Source organism: Bos grunniens, chromosome 16 (genome assembly GCF_055505025.1).
Source record: "Bos grunniens cultivar Pamir isolate PY7600 chromosome 16, Bosgru_T2T1.0, whole genome shotgun sequence".
NCBI lineage: Eukaryota > Metazoa > Chordata > Mammalia > Artiodactyla > Bovidae > Bos > Bos grunniens.
In genome coordinates this window covers 29,362,492-29,379,346 of record NC_141180.1, presented here as the reverse complement: position 1 = coordinate 29,379,346, position 16,855 = coordinate 29,362,492, and the positions used below count along the sequence as shown (strand labels likewise).

The 16,855-nt window shown below is 41.7% G+C and overlaps 1 protein-coding gene across 5 annotated transcripts in view; it reads right to left on the bottom strand.

The window, feature by feature from the left end:
- SPEN (spen family transcriptional repressor) overlaps nucleotides 1-16,182 on the bottom strand; it is a 92,481-nt gene extending 76,299 nt beyond the window's left edge. For all 5 annotated transcript variants that reach the window (XM_086343854.1, XM_086343850.1, XM_086343851.1 and 2 more), the window contains exon 1: nucleotides 15,848-16,182. Coding sequence is in view for 4 of the 5 variants with exons in the window: in XM_086343850.1 (XP_086199976.1) it covers nucleotides 15,848-15,930 (83 nt within the window). In the remaining variant the exon portion in view is untranslated. The remainder of the gene's footprint in view (nucleotides 1-15,847) is intronic.
- Nucleotides 16,183-16,855: the final 673 nt, after the last annotated feature.

The following is a 16,855-nucleotide window of genomic DNA, read 5'->3' as shown; positions in this document are numbered from 1 at the left end:
AGTAAGCTCTTTTATTATCCAACTAATCATTAATATATACTTTTTTAAAATCTTCACAGCATTCCAGTGACTCTTATTCATTATGAAGAATGACAGGCAGAACCAAATTTTCTTTTTCTTTGGCTTGCAAGAGCTTTTAATATTATACTCATTCATCTCTCACTTTAAGATTTCAGTTATCAATCAAAACACCATTCGTATCAAAAGTTGACACAGTGAGCATATACACGAGAGAGTTACATGTACAGATTTTCATCGGCCCCATAGAGATCATGCCAGTAAATTTGCCAGCAAATTTGAAAATATGGCAGCAAATTTGGAAAATTCAGCAGTGGCCACAGGACTGGAAAAGGTCAGTTTTCATTCCAATCCCAAAGAAAGGCAAGGCCAAAGAATGCTCAAACTACTGCACAATTGCACTCATCTCACACGCTAGTAAAGTAATGCTCAAAGTTCTCCAAGCCATGCTTAAACAGTATGTGAACCATGAACTTCCAGATGTTCAAGCTGGATTCAGGAAAGACAGAGGAACCAGAGATCAAATTGCCAACATCCGCTGATCATCGAAAACGCAAGAGAGTTCCAGAAAAACATCTTTTTCTGCTCTACTGACTACGCCGAAGTCTTTGACTGTGTGAACCACAACAAACTCTGGAAAATTCTGAAAGAGATGGGAATATCAGACCACCTGACCTGCCTCTTGAGAAATCTGTATGCAGGTCAGGAAGCAACAGTCAGAACTGGACATGGAACAACAGACTGGTTCTAAATAGGGCAATGAGTACATCAAGGCTGTATACTGTCACCCTGCTTATTTAACTTATATGCAGAGTACATCACGAGAAACGCTGGGCTGGATGAAGCACAAGCTGGAATCAAGATTGCTAGGAGAAATACAAATAACCTCAGATATGCAGATGATACCACCCTTACGGCAGAAAGTGAAGAAGAACCAAAGAGCCTCTTGAAAGTGAAAAGAGGAGAGTGGAAAAGTTGGCTTAAAGCTCAACATTCAGAAAACTAAGATCATGGCATCTGGTCCCATCACTTCATAGCAAATAGATGGAGAAACAGTGGAAACAGTGACAGACTTTATTTTTGGGACTCCAAAATCACTGCAGATAGTGACTGCAGCCATGAAATTAAAAGACACTTGCTCCTCGGAAGGAAAGTTATGACCAACCTAGACAGCATATTAAAAAGCAGAGACATTACTTTGCCAACTAAGGTCCGTCTAGTCAAAGCTATGGTTTTTGCAGTAGTCATGTATGAATGTGAGAGTTGGACTATAAAGAAAGCTGAGCACCGAAGAATAGATGCTTTTGAACTGTGGTGTTGGAGAAGACTCTTGAGAGTCCCTTGGACTGCAAGGAGATCCAACCAGTCCATCCTAAAGGAAATCAGTCCTGAATATTGATCGGAAGGGCTGATGCTGAAACTCCAATACTTTGGCCACCTGATGTGAATGAAGAACTGACTCACTGGAAAAGACCCTGCTGGGAAAGAGTGAAGGCAGGAGGAGAAGGGGATGACAGAGGATGAGATGGCTGGATGGCATCACTGATTCAACAGACAAGAGTTTGAGTAAACTCCAGGAGTTGGCAATGGACAGGGAGGCCTGGCATGCTGCAGTCCATGGGGTCACAAAGAGTCGGACACGACTGAGTGACAGAACTGAAGTGACTGATAGAGATCATGTTACATGTCCCATTTTATACCTTGCTTTGTCATTAAATATTTATCCATGCCAATAAAGACCCTTTACCAGTTCTAACATGTTCATAGTTTGCCCTAGAACAAGATTTTCTAAACTAAAAAGACCTCAGAAATCTTAAAATCCAACCCATTTAATTTATTGGAGAAAATAAATGTACCAACTTTAGATAATAAATGTGTTACTGAAGAGTTAGTTTCCTATTTTGTCCTTTTTTGCTGCACCACATGGCTTACAGGATCTTAGTTCCCCAATGAGGGTCTGAACCCAGGCCCTAGGCAGTGAAAGCATGGAGTTCTAACCATTGGAATGCCAGGGAATTCCCTGTCTTGTTTTATATACAATATCACATACTAACTGAATTAAAGACACTCCATAAATTGAGATTTTTAACAAATCTTGTTTTCTTTAAGGCTAGACCCATCTATATAACAGAAATCAATATCTAATATGGCATTTAATTCTAACATTGGACGTGCTTGAAATTCACATCATTAAAAGAATTAAAGCTGACTAAAAGGAATAATCCTAAAAACCTAAAGATTCCATGATTTTTAGGATAAATGGGGGAGGGAGGAGGATGAAAAAAAACAGAAAAAAATTCCCCAAGAAAAAGAGCAGTTCTTGGGCTCCAAAATCACTGCAGATGGTGACTGCAGCCATGAAATTAAAAGACACTCCTTGGAAGAAAAGTTATGACCAACCTAGATAGCATATTCAAAAGCAGAGACATTGCCAACAAAGGTACATCTAGTCAAGGCTATGGTTTTTCCCGTGGTCATGTATGGATGTGAGAGTTGGACTGTGAAGAAAGCTGAGTGCCGAAGAATTGATGCTTTTGAACTGTGGTGTTGGAGAAGACTCTTGAGAGTCCCTTGGACTGCAAGGAGATCCAACCAGTCCATTCTGAAGGAGATCAGCCCTGGGATTTTTTTGGAAGGAATGATGCTAAAGCTGAAACTCCGGTACTTTGGCCACCTCATGTGAAGAGTTGACTCATTGGAAAAGACTCTGATGCTGGGAGGGATTGGGGGCAGGAGGAGAAGGGGACGACAGAGGATGAGATGGCTGGATGGCATCACCATCTCGATGGACGTGAGTCTGAGTGAACTCCGGGAGTTGGTGATGGACAGGGAGGCCTGGCGTGCTGCGATTCATGGAGTTGCAAGGAGTCGGACACGACTGAGCAACTGAACTGAACTGAATCTGTTTACAATGAGGAAAAAGAGGGAAAGAATCAAGCTATTTCAAAGGACACTACTTCATCTCATTTTCAAGTCAAAGTTTTTCAGTGATTAACTTTTTAACCTGAACCTTTTTAGGTCAAGGCTAAAATCAATACTTAAATATACTGCTAGCATTCTACTCTTAACCTAATGGTTTGCCTAAACCAATGTTTCTTAAACTTTTTTCCCTGGACTGCTTTGACAATCTTGTGAAACCTATAAACCCTTTCTCAGAATATTATTAAATTAAAGGCTCAGTGGTAAAGAATCCCCCTGACAATGCAAGAGACTTGGGTTCGATTCCTGGGTTGGGAAGATCTCCTGGAAAAGGAAATGGCAACCCACTCCAGTATTCTTCCCTGGAAAATTCCACGGACAGAACAGCCTGGCAGGCTACAGTCTAGGGGGTCATAAGGAAAATAAAATGCATGAATTACAAGGAAACCAATTATATTGAAACACAGTTATCAAATATTCAAAAATAGGCCCTTTTGAACATATAGGAAATACACAGGACAAAAGGTGATGTTAATGTATACCACAGGACAAAAATGTAATCAGCAAAACACATGCTATGAGAAACTCTACAGTCAACCTGATTTCCAACAAATTAAGCTGTAAAGAGAGATTAAAACTTAAAGATTAAAAAAAATTTAAATAGTTTAATGTCCATCAATAAGTAAATAAATGTAGTATCTTGACTGTGGTAGTGGTGGTGATTACAAGGATGCCTACATTACTCAAAATTCAACAAACTCAACACTTGAAGCAGGTACATTTTATTGTATGCAAATTTTACCTCAACAAAATTTTTAAAATAAATCTTAAGTATTTTATTTAGAGCTTGAGTTAAAAAAAAAAAATTCTTAAAGCAATTGCAAACTTGAGTACTGGCTCAAGTTTGTAATTGAGCCAATGGTATATCCCTATTCAAATGCCCCAGTCAGACTGAGTATTTGAAATACAGATATACCACAGTATTGGTGCATATCTTCTAGAGATAAACACTGAAATATTTATGGATTAAGTAAGATGTCTGGGAGCTACTTCAAAATAATACCAACTATACACATTGTAGGGCTTGTGCAAAGGAATACAGTTCTTAACTTATTAAGCAATTCTTTGGACAGGGACGAAGAGTAATATACAGGGAGGGGGAAAAAGAAAGTTGAGTGCCGCCACTATAGAAAGCAGTATGGAGGTTCACCAAAAAATTAACAATGGAATTACCATATGACAGCAATTCCACTTCTGGGTATATATCCAAGGAAAACAAAAACACTAATTTGAAAAGATATATGCATCCTCACGTTCACTGCAATATTCATTTATTACCAAAAGCCAAGATACAGAAACAATCTGTATCCACAGATCAATGGATGGATAAAGAAGATGTGACATATGGGCTGTGTATATATGTACACACACGCAGAATGGAATACTATTCGGCCACAGAAAAGGAAATCTTGACATTTGGAACAAAATGAATAAAACTTGAGGGCATAATACTAAGTGAAATAAGTCAGACAAAGACAAATACCATTTGATCTCATTTACATGGGAATTCTTTAAAACAAAAAAAGTTTATTGATACAGAAAAAAGATCAGCGCCTGGTGAGTGTGGAGATGGGTGGAATGAAAGGACTCAAAAGATACAAACTTCCAGTAATAAAGTGAATGTCACAGGGACATAACGTATAGCACAGTGACTGTAGTTAATACTGTGAAAGTTCCTATGAGAGTAAATCTTAAAAGCCCTCATCACGAGAAAAAAAATGGTTTTTATAACTATGTATGATGAGGAATGTTAACTAATGGTAATCATTTTGCAATATATACAAATAAAATTTTATTATGTTGTATACCTGAAATCAATATAAGGTTATGTCGGTTATACTTCAATTAAGAATTAAATTAAAATTTACTAATTTAAAATTACTTTTTAAAAATTTAAGTTAAAACAAAAAAAGAAATAAGGTTGAGGTCAGTAAGGTTTGGGGGGAAGTAGAACAAGAGCAAAATTTGCTGAGATATCACATAAAGTGAATGACTAACACCCAAATACATGGAGCAATGATGGGACCTAATGTTATTCCTAAAAAACAAGTTTCTTACCATTCCCTCTTCTGAATGACTAAGCATATAATACAGCTCATATTGATCCTGTGATTAACCTCATGTCATAAAGTCAGTGGGGAAGTAGAATCAAAACCAACAGTTTAAAAAGTGAGGTTGCTCTAAATCTGCCTATAAATGGCATTAGAGGCAGGTGATTCATCCATCCACAAGTTGTCTCCTATAAGGTAAAAATTGAAGACAAAAACATTCAAGTAATTTCCACTTCCACCTTCCTTGCCTTGCCTTTCACCTCCCCCCCAGTGTTGGTTTTCAAAGAGAATAGGCAAGAGAGAGAGGATTTGATGTAGCGGCAGCAGGGGCGAGGAGCCCAAAGGTAGATGAGGCAGAGTGGCTGGGCTATTAGCTACACTGAGAACATGACTCTAGGTAAAGAAGCAAATACATTGAGAATAACAACAGTCAGGTTTCTCACTGTCTGAGAAGCAGTTTAAAAACATGGAAATGGGGAGTTCAGAAAGAATCTTCATGTATGGAAACATGTGTGAACACAGCTTTTAAATATATGATATAGTGGTACATGTAATGTATATATATGTATACATTTGGTGGTGGTGGTGCTCAGTTGCCAAGTCGTGTCCAACTCTTTGTGACCCAATGGACTGCAGCACATCAGGCTTCCCTGTCCTTCACTATCTCCTGGAGTTTGCTCAGATTCACATCCATTGAGTCAGTGATAACATCTCATCCTCTGCCACCCTCTTCTTTTGCCTTCAATCTTTCCCAGCATCAGAGTCTTTTTCAGTAAGTCAGTTCTTCATTTCAGTTGGCCGAAGTATTGGAGCTTCAGCATCAGCATCAGTCCTTCAAATGAATATTCAGAGTTGACTTCCTTTAGGATTGACTGGTCTAGGTTTGTCATACCTTTCCAAGAAGCAAGGCTGTAGTCACTGTCCACAGTGATTTTGGAGCCCAAGAAAATAACATCTGTGACTGCTTCCACTTTTTCCCCATCTATTTGCCATGAAATGATGGGATGAGATGCCATGATGTTAGTTTTTTGAATGCTGAATTTTAAGCCAGCCTTTTCATTCTCCTCTTCCACCTTCATCAAGAGGCTCTTTAGTTCCGCTTCACTTTCTGCCATTAGAGTGGTATCATCTGCATATCTGAGGTTGCTGACTCTTCTCCCTGCAATCTTGATTCCAGCTTGTGATTCATCCAGCCTGCCATTCTGCATGATGTACTCTGCAAAGAAGTTAAATAAGCAGGGTGATGATATACAGCCTTCTCATACCCCTTTCCCAATTTTGAACTGGTTAGTTGTTCTGTGTAAGGTTCTAATTGCTGCTTCTTGACCCACAAACAGGTTTCTCAGGAGACAAATAAGATCATCTGGTATTTCCATCTCTTAAAAAATTTTCCAGCTTGTGATCTACAGTCATAAGCTTTAATGCAGTCAATGAACAGGTTGTATACATATACACACACAATACACATCCTCTTATCTCTGTACCAGTGAGAAAACTTGCACCCAGATCTTGGTTTCTAAATACCATCCCTCATGAAAAGAACCAAGAGTTTCTTGGACAAATGGTTGATTCCAGGACTAGGGGAGGGAAAATACAAGATGAGCCTTTGTTGTTGCCAGAAATAAATGTTTAAGAGAATAGTGGGGAGATAGCAAAAGGGCAAAGTAGCCAATTTGAAGGGGTTCCCACTGGTCAAATCTAGGATGATTTAGGTATCAAAATAAGCAAGCCCTGAATTAAAACCTACAGAAAAAAATGGAAATCATATATATGTGTGCCTGTATGTACACGCATATTTCCAAATATATATTGTTGTTGTTTGGTTGCTTGGTCGTGTCCGACTCTTTACAATCCCATGGACTGCAGCACCAGGCTTCCCTGTTCTTCACCATCTCCAGGAGCTTTGCTCAAACTCATGTCCATTGAGTCGGTGATGCCATCCAACCATCTTGTCCTCTGTCATCCTCTTCTCCTCCTGCCTTCAATCTTTCCCAGCATCAGGGTCTTTTCTAATGAATCGGCTTTTCACATCAGGTGGCCAAAGTACTGGAGTTTCAGCTTCAGCCTCAGTCCTTCTAATGAATATTCAGGATTGATATCCTCTACAATTGACTGGTTGGATCTCCTTGCAGTCCAAGAGACTCTCAAGGGTCTTCTCCAACACCACAGTTCAAAAGCATCAATTCTTCAGCGCTCAGCTTTCTTTATGGTCCAACTCTCACATCCATACATGACTACCAGAAAAACTGTATCTTTGACTATATGGACCTTTGTTGGCAAAGTAATATCTCTGCTTTTTAATATGCTGTCTAGGTTGGTCATAGCTTTTCTTCCAAGGAGCAAGCTGCAGTCACCATCTGCAGTGATTTTGGAGCCCAAGAAAATAAAGTCTGCACTGTTTCCATTGTTTCCCCATTTATCTGCCATGAAGTGATGGGACTGGGTGCTATGATCTTCATTTTTTGAATGCTGAGTATTAAGTCAGCTTTTTCACTCTCTTTCACCTTTATTCAAAATGTATATATATTCTCAATGTACATATTTATACTTTGTACATATGTATAAATATATATTTATATATGTACATAAAAATATATACATATATTTCCAAATATATATATGGAAAATTCTTACCTACAGCAGAATTACTGAGGAAGTAATCACAGTACTAGATTATCATTTGCAACAATCACAGCAGTATATAATAGTCAAGAGTTAACAATGAGGGGACTGCCCTGGTGGTCCAGTAGATAAGACTCCTAGTTCCCAGTGCAGGGAGCCTGGGTTCAATCCCTGATCAGGGAACTAGATTCCACATGCCACAACCAAGGCCCAATGCAGCCAAACAAAAATGAAAACATTAAAAAAAGTTATCAAAGGATGTTAAGGCTACCGGGTTTAGGGCTGATGATGGAAAAAAGACTATGAGTACAATATTGGATATCTTCCCATAAAATGTTAATCAAATAAAAGGGGGGAAATAGTGAAGACACTAATTTTACTAGGTGATCAAAGTTAACATCACCAGTGTGGGATGGAGCCATACTGTTTCCATATTTTGATAAAGCACAGAATTATTTCTGTGATATATCTGCCAACAAAGCATGACGTGATCTGGTCATAAGGTAATATTGGACAGACCTGGGTGGAAGGTCAGCCTACAGACTGAAAGAACTATGTTCTTTAAGGCTATGAGGCACATGAGAATTAAGAGTAAGAAACTGTTACAGAAGGATGACACCCAACAACCAAAGGCAATACATGGTACTGGCTAGAATCCTGGATCAAAAAGGAAAGAGGGACATTGCTGGGATGACTGGCATCATTTGAATGAGGTCTATGGATTGGCTAATACTGTTATACCAGTGTTGATTTCCTGGCTGAGAATACTGTACGGTGAAATGCAGAAATGTCTTTGTTTTCGGGAGGTACACACTGGAGAATAAAGGGTGAAAGGATGATATGCCAGGAGACAACAAGAGAAGGTAATGGAAGAAATTTGGCAAAATGCTAACAACTGAGGAATCTGTGCGAAGGGAATGTGGGAATTCTTTGTACTTTTCCTTAACTATTTCAAAATAAATTTTAAATGAAAAAAATAACGGTTAGGCAGTGGATCTAGTTATTTGGACTGGTCTTCATTCCTGTGAATCAAATGTTATCTTTTCAAAGAGGCCTTCCTCATCACGCCACCCCCATTACTCCCCATCCCTTACTGTGTTTTCTTTTTCCTCATAAAGCAGAATAAGTCATGGTTGATGGTCACTGGAGCTTTTTAAATGGTACACAGGATTAATTTACTATTTTTCTACTTTTTGTGTATGTTCAAATTCTCCAAGGTAGAATTTTAAAAGTATATCCACAACACAGATTGACCATACAGTATCATGTGTGTGTGTGTGTGTGTGTAGAGAGAGAGATTCATGCTTCATGCTGTCTGCAGTAATCTGCACATACATAGACACAGATCTTGACCCAGGGATTGAACCCAGGTCTCCCACACTGCAGGAAGACTCTTTACTATCTGAGCCACCAGGGAAGCCCCCATATATACACAAACATATATATGTGTGTGTGTGTGTATATGTGTGTGTGTGTGTGTATACATCTTTATTAATGCGTTAAATAGAAGTATTTAGCAGGTCTAAAAGTTATTGTCATTTCAAGTTGTGATGAGCATAAATGAGATGTCTGCAACAACCGTAATGTGAAATATGAAAATACATCTGATTGGTGTTGGCGATCATCACAGGTACTGCTCATACTACCATGCTGGTACTACACTACGATACAGTTAAGAGTTGACAGAAATGCTAAATTCTGATAAGAAGTTAGTGAAAATAAAGATACAGCATTTTCCAAGACAAATTTAAGTACCTCCTCCTAAATTCTGGTCTAAATGGCAATAGTTTTCATTGAACAATCTAATATCCTTTTGATATAGTAAAGTGCTAAACTTTTAATATATTTTTTCTTTTAATCTCAGATGACTTAAATAATTTTGAGTGGGGAATTCCCTGGCAGTCCAGTGGCTAGGGGTCCACACTTCCACTGCAGAGGGCATGGGCTGGTTCCATGGTTGGGGAACTAAGATCCCACATGCCACAACATGCAGCTCCCTGGGGGAAAAAAAAATTAATAAAAAATTTTAAATCTTGAGTAAAAAAGAGCCTTTAATGCAGACAGCATGAAGCATGAATTTTAAAAAGTAATAGTTGAAGGGCTTCCCTGGTGGTCCAGTGGTTAAGAATCTGCCTTGCAACACAAGGGACACTGGTTTGATCCCTAGTCTGGGAAGATCTTACATGCCATGAAGCAACTAAGCCTGTGTGCCACAGCTACTAAGCCCATGCACTGCAACTACTGAGGCCCACACATTTAGAGCCTGTGCTCCTCAACAAGAGCAGCCACTGCAACGAGTAGCCCCCACTTGCCACAACTAGACACAATTAGAGAAAGCCTGCTTGAAGCAACGAAGACCCACCATAGCCAATAAATAATTAAATAAATCTTTAAAAAAAAAAAAAAGCTGACAAACTTCTTTAGTGGGCTCTATTATTCTTTTAAAAAAAGTAATGCCTGAAAAAAAATTCATACCTACCAATTTACTGACTTACAAAAGATGCAAATCACTATATGTCAAATGTAAAATACAAAACGTTTTTAAGCAGAGTACAAATATTTTAGTTTTTAAATAAAAGGAATAAAATGATTGGGTGAAAGTTAAAAAAAGAAAAATCACTGAGCCTATTTTAAGAATCAAAGAAACTATGTTAGTCGCTTAGTACTGTCCAACTCTTTGCAACCCCATGGACTACAGCCCACCAGGCTCCTCTGTCCATGGAATTCTCCAGGCACAAATACTGGATAGGGTAGCCATTCCCTTCTCCAGGGGATCTTCCCAATCCTTTGATTGAACCCAGATCTCCTGCACTGCAGGCAGATTCTTCATCATCTGAACCACTAGGGAAGCCCAAAGAAATTATAAATGGATCATATGTAAGAGTACATATACTGTGCATAAACATGATTAAGACTGTAACAAAATCAATACAAGATATAACCAGAAAAATCTTCATTTCATTTGTCAATGTAACCGAAACTCAGCATCTAATACAAAGATACAAAGACATACACATAATCCCGAAGTTTAATGCTGGACCAAAAATCTAGAACCAAATATAAAACAAAAGTAATAATAAATGTTTTCCATTTGAATGTTCCACAAATATTCCTTAACTGTAAGAAACGGAGCAGTTCTCATATAATAAAAATCTTTAAACATGCTAGATTTCAATTCATCCTATAATCAAAATGAAATCCTAAGTAATTAATCCAAGAATTCACTAAATTTAAGTTAGGATTTTATAGAGACATACCACTGTGGGTTTTTTTAAGATGTTTAAAATTTTTAACTTGGCAGAGAGAGACACATGTAAGGGGAAAAAAATGTGACTGTCTCAATACTTTAACATTACACCAAGAACACCTCACTGCAAAGCATACTTCCACATACTAAAAAAAAGCTAGCAGCACACAAAATTATATAATTTATAATAAGCTGATTAAACATCCTAATTGATTTCCACAACAGAGCATGCTATTTTCACTCAAAATATAAGCAGATAGAAGGCATATAATAAAGAAAAAATTAAAGTGTTTTTAATATAGAAAAGTGTTACTTTAGTTAGTCTCCTTGTTCAACAGACTAATATATGTCTATTTAAAGTTGATGAACAACAATTTATTTCAAAGCATCCAATAATTACACTGGGGAGCACAATTTTAACGATTATATACACTCAAGGTATTTTCAGACTGCAATGTTTACTCTAAATACTGTGGACTAGTTTAATACAGCTCAAACACTAGGGACTCTTAAAAGAAAAAGCAAAAAAAACAAACATATAGTTCCCAATCGGAATATGCTAGTTTTCACAAAAAAAATTCAGTTTTTTAAGAAATTTGAGCAAAATTTGAAACTAAGGGGAAAATGAGACTTGGAAGACTATTTGGAAAAAATTTCAAATTACCACTATCCCTGTAACATCTGTACATCTTTCTGAAGCATTAGTGCTCACAAGATTAAAAATGTCTCCGAATTCAAGCCTGAAATCTCTTCATAAGCATACCAAACAATACAACACCTGAGTAATCAGTCTACAAGAAAGGTAGTTGGAAAAAGGTGCCCTCTACACAAGTCAAACACCTTCTTTCTTCTTGGCACTGAGCCCTCTGTTCTCCTCCAATCTGCCAGCGGCATTTCTAACTCAAGAAATAAAATACAAAATTTCAAGCATTCTGTGTTAATTTTTAATGCTATTTTTCAAGATAAGTATAAAAGTATTTTACTTCATTGTTTTAATGTGCAAAAGCCTATCACAAAAATAGGTATTCAAAATTATAATATTCAGAAACAGAGGTGTTTCTTCATAGAAACCGGCTCAGCCTAAAAGAATAAACCATAAAGCAGTGATGCAGGCTAGGATGAGTCAAATTTGTTTAAGTCTAAAAATATCTCTAGTCATAGAGTATGTGAGGATAAGGAAACTCTACCACAATACTTTATTATTGTGTCCCAGAAGTAAAGCTATCCAAATTCATGTAATGTAACATACATACCAGCTAAAACTGAGTTTCATTCTTTGACAAAAATTTTTACATGAACTACTACCTTGCTCACCCTCTGTAAGATCTTCAACCTATTCTTTAGAACTGAGAATGGACGGGAAGAACCTGTATATGAGATTTACTTCAAATCTGAAAATAAAATAGAGAGTTTTTTTCCTTCTAAAGGGTTTTATTCATTGGCTCATTCTAATTCAGGGAGCTGCCTCAGCACACACACCTCTCCCTCTAACAACTAAGACAGCAACCAATTGTTGTATAACTCCTCCCATCCCCCTTCAATCCAGCTAACACACCATACAAAGAAAAGGACTTTCTCTATTGTGCAAATACAGTCTCTGCAATGGATCTTTGTTAAATAAAATTTGATTCAGAAATACTTAATTCTTTTCAATCAGTATATTGAATGCTGTTAAAATAATGAGCACATTATATTATTCTTATTGCAAGAAAGTAAAGCCAAATTTTGAAAATGTTCTGATTACATTCTAAAGGTTTGGTGTTTCTTTGGCACAGAGAAAAAAGCCAAATCAGCAAGCTTCCTTCAATCTATTTTCTACCAAACACTGATCAAAATATAAATAAAAGAATTGGCTCTGATCGACCCCCATCCCAAAATGCTTCTCAACTACCCTGCTCCCAAAGCTGTCTCTTTGAATCATTCTTTAAAATTCAAACACTTACTACAAAGCCTAATCACCGTTACAAGAACATTCATTTTGAAACGTTTTATATAATGTATTCCCAGTGTACACTACTTAATCCCGTAAAACAGTTATTAGTTAATGTTGAAATCAGCTAGGGAAAACAGTGAAAGTAGGTACTTTAACCTCAGTCTTAGTATAGGTATAGGCATGGTTTTTCTCATTATGATTTCTAGAAGACATCAGAAGTCAATATTCTTCAATTTTCTTGCAAAGCTACTATTCTGGTCCAACCACTGTTTTATCCCTTTCACTTATTCACATTTAGCTTCCCTCCCTATAGCAATCTCACATTTTACAAAACGTTCTCTACAATAAGGATAAAAGACCTTGAATTTCTCCAAACAAAGTCCATTTAGCGCCACAGCTGGATCAGCAAGAATATTTCTTGTACACGTTTAAGGATAAACAAGAAGCCAGACATAGAGATTACCTGTTAGGGGAGTAGGGGGTGGGGGGTGGGAACTGGAATTCCCAGGGTTGGGGTAAAGGGAAGATTTTTCTGTAAACCTTTTTACACTCTCTAAACCCACTAAGAATGCACTATCTATCCAAACATAAGAGCAAACATGTTTAAAATTCTCAAAAGTCGTTTTAAAAATATAAAAGAGTGTCAGGGACACTCGGTCTACTTAGTTTTAAGATAATCTGCTTTTACCAATAGCATCTGCTTTTGCTCTGCAATAGGTAACACACTGCTTTAAATGCAGTCCTGAGCAATGTGCCAGCTAAACCGTCTTTAACACTGTAACGTTTCTGCAGACCGCCGCCTTCCAAGGCAGCTCGCATCCTCCGCCCGCTCCTCCCTCTGTGCATTCTGAGATCAGCTCTGCTGATTCCCACATAAAGTGGGTCCTGGCCGCCATTTTAGAAAGTCATTCACACAGGCCGGACGGCAGCACCATCTACTTAAAAACCTTCCAAGACTCCCTCGGATGACTTCCTTTTTCCTCTCGAACCTCTCATCTCGCCAGGGGAGTCAAACTGCCCGCGACAGGCAGACACTCTTTCTAGAATCTGCATAATGCCGAAATGACACTTCTGGCCACGTAATACTGAGGGGCAAAGCAAATGCTGCAATGCACGTGTTTGCACGTCGGTGCCTACGAATTTCCCAGGCGGAGACCTACAGAGAAGGTCCGCAAGAAGATAAAAGCAAGTGCATCTAAGTGGCTTTTCCACTCCAATAATCTTGCGCCTAAATGATTTTTCCACCAAAACATTGAAGATACGGGGCCTCCGTATGGGGTAAGGGGTGGAGCAGCGCCAGGGAGCGAGTTCCCATCTGCTTCCCCAAGAGCCCGAGATCTCCCCTTTGTCACAGGGCACACAGGCGAGTTTTTGCTCCTGCCTTCCCGCTGCCTGGTTTCTCAGCACAACGTAGTAAACACCGGGAGTCCCTGGAAGCGCGCCTCCTCCAGTCTCGCCGAGGACAGCTTTAGTGGGTTATGAATGGCCTCACTATTCCAGGCTCCTTTTCACACGCGGACACGCGCAGACGCGCGTTCCAGCGGTGAAGATTTAATACCCCAGTAACAGCAACCACCAACAGAATCAATGATCCTCCATTTGAAAGAGCGGAGCTCCGCTGCCGCTGCTTCCATTTCCTGATCCAAGCTGCTCAGGAGCGAGCGACGCAACCTATTTTTCCCATGGTGACTCACTAATAAGGGCGCTCCATAATTTCCTTCACTCACTAGATAGTAAGAGGAATTAAAAGTAAACCAAACTTAAAACCTTCCGAAGTCTTGAATATCGGAAGAAACAGTCATTTCCGAGGACTATCACGTATCTGCCACGGTCCTCTCGATTTACATCGCTGTTCAGTAAAGCGTCATTTTCGGTTATTTCACACCGAAGGCTCCATCAGCGATGGCAGACAGTGATTTCACAAAATAAAAACAAATGCTGAACGCTACTAAGTAACTAAAATGTATCAAGAACATTTACCCTTTACTACCCCTACTGCTGCCGCTGCTGCAACCCCTGAACAAAAAATACACTCTGGGAAAAAGCTTTCTAGAAGAGCTACATTTAACCTGAAAAGGCTTGCATTTTTTAACCACTGATGTAGGAATTCTGGGTGGGAGGGGAGCAGCCTTATAAAGGCTGCCCAGTGTTCAGACCCCGAGGCCGGAGCGCCGGCGCGGCGGGGGCTCTGTTGCAGGAGGCGGCTCCTCCTCTGCGAGCGCTCGGTCCCCACCGTGCTCCCCATCCAGGGACCCCAGAGCGCTGAAAGCAGGAAGGCGAAAGAGCCGAAACAGACGCACCAGCTTATTCTCGGACACCATCCTCCGCCCAACCCCACAAAAACAAGGTGGGGAGAATCTAAAACATTTGCGTCCATTTAGTTTCTAGGTCTGTGAGCCTTCATGAGAGGTCCCTAGAATCCAGTAGTGTCTTTCCAGTTCCGAGATGCCCCCATGTCACCTACCAAGACTTTTCCGTTTGTATAACCTTTCCTTTCGCACAAAACCCTCTCTAGGTCAGACATATCCACGCGTCCGCAGGGCGAGGAGCGGGAGCTGCTGCGGGACTCGGGAGTTGGCCGGGCCGGGGGTTGTCGGGGCGGGGTAGGGGTTCGGGTCCCCGGGGCTCAGGGGCAGCTCGGTTCGGGCGTGTTGGCCGGGACAGCCGCACCGAACCGGGGCAGCGGCGCTCAAGGACGCGACCCCACCGTCGGCTGGCCAGCCTGAGAACACCCTCCCGGCGCCGGCTTCGCTGAGGCCGAGCGACAGCCGCCTCCTTATTGGGAAGGGAGAGGGTGGGAGCCGGGCCCGCTCCGCCAAGGCCCAACGCCGCGACGCGGACAGAGAGGCGGCCAGCAGCCGCGCGCCCTCCGCACCGGTCCGTGGGTCTGGCCCGGGTCCCCTCACCAGTTCCGCGCACGGGGAGGGGCCGGCAACGGGCCGGAGTGGGCAGCGGTGCCCGAGGAGAGAGCGCGGCCCCGGGCCTCGTGTCACTCACCGTTTGAAATGCTCGATGATCTTCTCTTCCCGCACATTCTCCGGTAAGTTGCCCACCCAGAGGTGCCTGGTTTCCCGGACCATGCTGGGCGGTGTGCTGGCGACCGCTGGTGCGGGTTCCCCCTCGCCGGCTTCGTACGAGCCCGTCAGCGCCGGGAGGCGGGCGCCGAGGAGGCGGCGGCGGCGGCGGCGGCTGCGGCGGTGGCGTCGGCAGCGGCGGCGGCTCCTCCGGCTCCCCCCCGTGCAGAGACCATCCCTCTCCCCCAGGTTCTGACTCTCGGGCCTCGCAGCTCCGCTCTGCCGCCACCACACACCCGAAGCCGACCCTCGCGCTCCGGAGGCGCATGCGCCCGGGCAGCGGCGGGCGGGGGAGCGGGGAGGAGGGGCGAGCGGGACCCAGGCGGCAGCGACTACGATGGAGCTGGCGCTGTGGCAGCCGGACGCTTCCCACCGGCGCGCGCGGCCCGCCTCCCTCACCGCGGGCGCGCGCTCGTCCGCCCGACCGCCCGCTGAGGCCGAGACGCCGAGTTCCTCCCAGCCGGCGCGCAAGCGCGCGAGGTAGGGAAGAACGCGGGGCCAGGAAGGAACGCTCACGCGCTCCGTCCCAGTGCGCAGGCGCACAGCCCTCTGTCAGGTCAAGCGCTGTTTCAGGTTTGGGGCACAGCGAGTGCAGGAGAAGGTACCGCCTCCAGCGCCTCGAACAGGGCTCCCAGGCGCTGGCCTAGGGGAAGAAAAGAGAAAGGGGGTTGGTATTCACAAGGCTGCGTGTCAAAGCGGCTGCCGAGCCTTCTCTCCTAGAAGAAGTCAGGACTCCTTCCCCTGCTCACCTTTGGTCAGCTTCTGGCCATTTCCGGGCACTTGGAGCCGCGCCTGCTTGGGAAAGTGTCAGAACAAGGCCGCCTTTCTCACCGCCCATCTAAGCTATAACAGCTGCAGAAACCCATCCCTCCCAAGAATCATTAGCTTGTAACATTAAGCAACTTTATTTTATATAAGATCTTGCGAAACA